This window comes from Aquarana catesbeiana, linkage group LG07, assembly GCF_042186555.1.
Source record: "Aquarana catesbeiana isolate 2022-GZ linkage group LG07, ASM4218655v1, whole genome shotgun sequence".
Lineage (NCBI taxonomy): Eukaryota > Metazoa > Chordata > Amphibia > Anura > Ranidae > Aquarana > Aquarana catesbeiana.
This window is the reverse complement of record NC_133330.1, coordinates 180,338,705-180,345,748: the sequence shown is the minus strand read 5'-3', so window position 1 is coordinate 180,345,748 and position 7,044 is coordinate 180,338,705. Positions and strand designations below refer to the sequence as shown.

The 7,044-nt window shown below is 43.1% G+C and overlaps 1 protein-coding gene across 1 annotated transcript; it reads left to right on the top strand.

Moving 5' to 3' along the window:
- The first annotated feature begins 594 nt into the window (after window positions 1–594).
- LOC141103376 (uncharacterized) lies at window positions 595–6,784 on the top strand. The gene is made up of 2 exons (XM_073592887.1): window positions 595–692; window positions 917–6,784. The coding sequence occupies exon 2, from the start codon at window positions 1,153–1,155 to the stop codon at window positions 6,271–6,273; it is 5,121 nt and encodes a 1,706-aa protein (XP_073448988.1). The 5' UTR covers window positions 595–692; window positions 917–1,152; the 3' UTR covers window positions 6,274–6,784.
- Window positions 6,785–7,044: the final 260 nt, after the last annotated feature.

The following is a 7,044-nucleotide window of genomic DNA, read 5'->3' as shown; positions in this document are numbered from 1 at the left end:
TCTGGGATAATGATCCCCAGAGCCTGGGGGAGATGCCTGTCGAGAACTTAAGGTCCTGCAGGCTTCTCCCAGTCGCCAAGTACTGCAACGTGGCGACTAGCCTCTGCTCTGGAGCGATGGCTTGCTGCATGCAGGTATCCTGCCTGTTAATATAAGGGGTCAGCAAAGTCAACAAAAGGGAAAAAATGGGGTCCGTCATCCTGAGAAAGTTCCTGAAATCATCAGGATTATTCTCCTGGATCTCACAAAGCAAAGGCATATGAGAGAATTGGCCACGCTATAGTAACCAATTCTTGGTCCATGAACTCCACCCCACCCTGTTCATGGACTGGGCTTGGGTCAAAGAATGAACCCCAACAGCAAACCTCCACACAGCACGAATTCTACGATGAGTACATACACGCAACATGGCTTCAAAATGGTCGGCTGGTCAGAACGCACTAACAGAACGCACTGAAGAGCAGCAAGGCCTGTGAAGAGCGAGCTGAAAATCAGAAACGAGTAGACATGTTCTGATCATTATAAGGTATATATTTACTGATCGTACTGTTGCTTTAATTTGGCATCCATTATTAATAGGAAGTGTAGTATATTACACCCACTTCCTGTCCAGCAGATAATCTTTCTACAGTGAAGGAAGCATGATAAAGACCTCCACTATTTCTTAATACTGGCCTTGGAAGCATAAGTCTGTAAGTAGACTGTCATTAGTTTTCAATTAATTAGTATATGTTCTACTAATTCAACTACATTTCATCTGTTTGTTTGGTAGGATGTTTCTGTCAGGGAGTTCATTCAGCTAGGCCTCATTTGTGCTAGCTAGTGCCTTAACAGTATTGTAGCATGCCTGTTACTATTTGCATTTGTGATGTAATGTTAAATGCTAATGCATATTATTATAATTTGTGTTTTGCAGTTTTACAAAAAACTTATTCTCAGTAAAGATTACAACTATTAGCCCTTCCTCCTGAGTCTTTATTGGGAAGCTGTTAGCTGTCTGCCAAGCCTTGTACTTTGAACACATTGTGAGGGCAGAACAGTAAAAAGACTTTTAACACAGCGGGCCTAGTCTAAAGAAGAGTGGAATTATTCTGCTCATCACCAGCTAACCTCTACAGCCACAGACATTACAAAGAAGTAATCTGTTTCATCATGCAGCACACAGACAAGGATACTACACCAGTCATCCCTCAGCATACACAAGCAGAGGAAAGCATACACAATATGCCAACCAACAGGTCACGCTGCACAAGCTCCAGAGTCTCTAGTCAGTCGGATCAGACATCAGCTAGTGCTGAATCTGCCAGGTCCAAGCGCACTAGCTCTAGACATTCAAGCTGCTCTAACCTGTCATCCACCAGTGCTGCAGCTGCCAGGGCCCATGCAAAAGCAGAAGCCGCGCGTGCACTGGCTTCCTATGCAATACGTGAAGCTGAAATGATAAGAGAACAGGGCTGCATAGATGAAGAACATCATATGATTAAAGCTAAAAGTAAAGCTGAAGCACTTAGAAGAAAAGCAGAGGTGAAAGCATCTTTACATATTATCAAGCAAGAAAAAACAGCTTCAGCAGCCTTAGCTGAAGCCGAGGTGCTCATGAGAGCTGCAGAAGAACAGCACAGAGAGCACTCGGTGATAGATACCCAGATGACACCACTCAGTGCAATCCAACGCACTTGTGAGTATGTACAATTGCACGTGAACATGGACACTGATCAACAGTCAAATGATGCATTAGAATCATCCAGGGTCCCGCTAGCAGCAGGCAACTTTGATATCGCTCGATGCTACAAGACTGAACCAGAACTTTACTATAACAAGCCAAGTAGTTATATACTCAGAGACCAATCTGTTGGTCCTTCAGGAAATCAAACGAATGGTGACATAATCCCTCCACGGGAAAATATAAATCCGGCCTATAGCAGAAAGACTTGCAGTAAACGAGAACAACCACACGACTATAGTGGGTTTAACCAAGCATCCCAACCGTCTTACCAGCCACAGACATGCCCTGTGTTTGTTCCCAGAAAATGCTCACCTGAGGCAGCAGGAGTCACAGATGTGACAAAATACTTGATACGCCGTGAAATGGTGAGCTCTGGTCTCCTGAAGTTTGATGATCGTCCAGAAAACTATTGGGCCTGGAAGTCATCTTTTCTAAACAGCACCCAAGAATTAAATATGAAAGACAGGGAAAAGCTTGATCTACTCTCCAAATGGCTCGGACCAGAGTCCACTGAGCAAGCCAAAAGAATCAGGTCAGTACATGTTCATGATGCGACAGCAGGGCTTACAATGTTATGGCAGAGATTGGAAGACTGCTATGGGTCACCTGAAGTAATTGAAGATGCACTTCAGAAGAAAATTGAAAATTATCCAAAAATAACAAACAAAGACAATCAAAAGCTGAGAGAGCTTGGTGACATACTTTTAGAGCTGGAGGTGGCAAAGGCTGGTGGATACCTGCCAGGCCTCTCATATTTGGATACAGCACGTGGAGTGAAACCGGTAATCGAGAAGCTTCCTTACAGCTTACAAGAAAGATGGATCACGCAAGCATCAAAATACAAGGAAGATCATCAGGTAGCATTTCCACCTTTCTCCTTCTTCGCCAAATTCATTGTGAATCAAGCTAAAATACGAAATGACCCAAGCTTCGCCTTTTTGAACATGGGAGGCTCCAGTTCTGTAAAGACAGAGAAACAACCTTCAGTGCACAATAAAGAACGCAGAGCAACAGTGTCTGTACGGAAGACAGAAGTACCGACTGAGTTTGAGGCCAACCAGGATAAAAGCTCAGGAATGCAAATTGAGGACCCAGATAAGCAGTGTCCACTACATAACAAGCCTCATCCACTGAGAAAATGTCGCAGTTTCAGATGCAAGACAATAGAGGAGCGCAAATCTTATCTTAAGGACAAGCGCATTTGTTTCAGATGCTGTGGTTCAACTCAACATGTTGCTAAAGACTGTGTGAAGACAATTCGATGCAAAGAATACAATAATGACAACCATCTGTCTGCTTTACACCCAGGACCAGCACCATGGAAAACAGAGAATCTGGTAACCCAAGAAGATCATGGTGGGGAGCAAAATGAGAGTGCATTACCAGCAATAACCTCAAAGTGCACTGAGATCTGCACAAACACATTTAGCTCTAGATCATGCTCCAAGATATGTTTAGTCAAGGTGTATCCTGCAGGCCTCAGAGAGAAGGCAATCAGAATGTATGCAGTCTTGGATGAACAAAGTAACAGATCTTTGGCAAGAACAGAGTTCTTTGACCTCTTCGGGGACAGAGGAAGTCCAACTCCGTATACTTTGAAGACATGTTCAGGAGTTGTGGAGACATCAGGGAGAAGAGCAAACAACTACATCATCGAGTCATTAGATGGGAAAACGCAGCTGACTCTGCCCACTCTCATAGAATGTGATATGATACCAGATGATAGATCAGAGATACCCACACCTGAAATTGCATGTTACTACCCTCATCTGATGCAAATATCAGACAAGATTCCAGTACTGGACCCAGGTGCTGCAATTATCCTTCTACTTGGAAGAGACATACTGAGAGTGCACAAGGTCAGAGAGCAATACAATGGGCCACACAATGCACCATTTGCACAACATCTTGACCTTGGATGGGTCATCATTGGTGATGTATGTCTGGATGGAGCTCACAAGCCGGCAAAAGTGAATGTCTACAAAACAAACATGTTGCAAAATGGCCGCACATCATGTCTTAGCCCCTGTATCAACAGGATACAGATTAAAGAGAGACTAGTCAACCCAATACAACAGCAGAAAGTTCAGAGTTACATGGAGGCCAAAACCTCATCTGAAGATACAGATGAGCTAGGATGCAAAGTGTTTGAAAGAACGCGAGATGATGACAAACCAGCACCATCTGTTGAAGATAGCCTCTTCCTTGAGATCATGGACAGAGAAGTCTTTATAGATGAGTCAAACAGCTGGGTAGCTCCACTACCTTTCCGTTCACCCCGACGTCACCTTCCTAACAACAAAGGACAAGCAGTAAAGCGTCTCACCTCATTGCGACGCACTCTAGACAGAAAGACAGATATGAAGGAACACTTCCATGATTTCATGCAAAAGATCTTCGACAGTGGTCAAGCTGAAATAGCACCACCATTGGAAGAAAAACAAGAATGTTGGTACTTACCAATATTTGGAGTGTATCATCCTCAGAAACCAGGACAGATACGAGTAGTATTTGACTCCAGTGCAAAGTATGAAGGCCTTTCCCTAAACGATGTCCTCCTCAGTGGACCTGACCTGAATAATACACTCCTTGGAGTCCTCATCAGGTTCCGAAAAGAACGCGTTGCAGTAACAGCAGATGTACAACAAATGTTCTACTGTTTCCTTGTCCGCAAAGATCACAGAGACTACCTGAGGTTCCTGTGGTATGAAAACAATGACTTTAACAAAGATGTTACAGAATACAGGATGAAAGTACATGTGTTCGGGAACAGCCCCTCCCCAGCTGTAGCTATCTACAACCTGAGACGAGCAGCACAGGAAGGTGAAGAAGAGCACGGAACAGACGCCAAACAGTTTGTCATGAGGAATTTTTATGTAGACGATGGACTCGCTTCTTTCTCCAGCAATGAAGAGGCTATCGACATCCTGAAAAGAACAAGAGAGATGTTAGCAGAATCTAACGTAAGGTTACACAAAATAGCGTCCAATAGCAGCAAAGTCATGGAAGCGTTTCCCTCAGAGGACCGTGCAAAAGACCTCAAGGACCTGGATCTAGGAACAGATTCACTGCCCCTTCAAAGAAGTTTAGGGCTCAGTTGGGATCTCAAAACCGACAGCTTTACATTTAGAGTATCCAGAGAAGAGAAGCCATTCACGAGAAGAGGTGTCATGTCCACGGTCAACAGCCTTTACGACCCCCTAGGATTTGTAGCCCCCATAACCATGCAAGGCAATGCTCTTATGAGAGAAATCACTACTGAACATGAACAAAGTGAATGGGATACACCTCTACCTAAGGAGAAAGAAATGCAGTGGAAGTTGTGGAAGGACTCATTAATCGAGCTTGAACAACTTATCATCCAAAGGTCATATGTCCCTGTTTCTTTGTCTGCCATGAAGCAAAGAGAATTGTGTGTATTCTCAGACGCATCCACTATGGCTATAGCAGCTGTAGCCTACCTTAGAGTAATGGACTTTGAAGGACAAAGTTATGCTGGGTTTATCATGGGAAAGTCCAAACTAGCTCCACGTCCTGCTCACACTGTTCCACGTTTGGAGCTTTGTGCTGCTGTCTTAGCAGTGGAGATGGCAGACTTGATCGTTGCAGAACTTGACATTGATATTAATGCAGTGAAGTTTTACACAGACAGCAAGATTGTGTTAGGATATATTCACAATGCTTCAAGAAGATTCTACATGTACGTGTCAAACAGAGTGATACGCATCAGAAAGTCCACACGGCCAGAACAGTGGCACTACATCAGTACGGATAAAAATCCAGCCGATCATGGAACTAGACCGGTTCTAGCGGCTGCCCTTAAGCACACCAACTGGTTTTCAGGACCATCTTTTTTGACTAGATCAGAAATCGAAGAGACCACTCAGTTTGAGACATTTGAACTTGTAGAACCAGATAACGACAAAGAAGTACGTGCACAAGTAACAGCGTTTAGTACCATAACTACTAGAGGTAACCTTGGCGCACACAGGTTTGAAAGATTCTCCAGCTGGAAGTCACTCATTCGAGCTATAAGAAAGCTTATTCACCTAGCCAAATCCTTCTGTAGAGCTACAACGACTGACAAGCGTAATAGCAATCATCTTATGCAAGCCAAAATCATCATTAGATGTATTCAACATGAAGTTCTCATCACACTTATGGCTCAAGTCATGGCTATCATGAACGCTCGACGTTTAGTTTCAGTGTCCAGAAATGCTGGTAGTCTTTACACCAAGCAATGGAAGCAAGTTCAGAGTCTTGCAGACATCTTCTGGAATAGATGGAAACAAGAGTACCTGGTGACGCTCCAGTCACACAGAAAATGGCAAGCTGACAAGCCTAACCTGCAAGTCGGAGATGTTGTCCTACTAAAAGACACTCAGGTCCACCGAAACGAATGGCTAGTTGGACTCATTGTCGAGACTGTACCTAGTAATGATAGTAAGGTTAGAAAGGTCAAAGTTAAAGTCATGAGACAGGGCACCCCTAAGGTATACTTTAGACCTATCTCTGAAGTTGTTTTACTTCTTAAAAATGAAACATAGTGGTATAATGTTCATTATGCCAGGTGGGGAGTGTTCTGATCATTATAAGGTATATATTTACTGATCGTACTGTTGCTTTAATTTGGCATCCATTATTAACAGGAAGTGTAGTATATTACACCCACTTCCTGTCCAGCAGATAATCTTTCTACAGTGAAGGAAGCATGATAAAGACCTCCACTATTTCTTAATACTGGCCTTGGAAGCATAAGTCTGTAAGTAGGCTGTCATTAGTTTTCAATTAATTAGTATATGTTCTACTAATTCAACTACATTTCATCTGTTTGTTTGGTAGGATGTTTCTGTCAGGGAGTTCATTCAGCTAGGCCTCATTTGTGCTAGCTAGTGCCTTAACAGTATTGTAGCATGCCTGTTACTATTTGCATTTGTGATGTAATGTTAAATGCTAATGCATATTATTATAATTTGTGTTTTGCAGTTTTACAAAAAACTTATTCTCAGTAAAGATTACAACTATTAGCCCTTCCTCCTGAGTCTTTATTGGGAAGCTGTTAGCTGTCTGCCAAGCCTTGTACTTTGAACACATTGTGAGGGCAGAACAAGACAAGAACACACTGAACAAACAGATACAAACTGTCTACACGCTCTGAAAAGCATATACAAACCTACAAGCACAAACTGAACCGCAGTAATGGACTGAAAAGCACAAAAGCTGAAAAGCGCGAATCGTCTCTCACCAAACTTCTACTAACAGGAGATAAACACGAGATTAGCAGAAGGAGCCCAAAGGGTGGTGCACTTCCTTTTTCT

Coding starts and splice junctions, on each gene's coding strand:
- LOC141103376 (XM_073592887.1), top strand. CDS start 1,153: ATGCAGCACACAGACAAGGATACTACACCAGTCATCCCTCAGCATACA.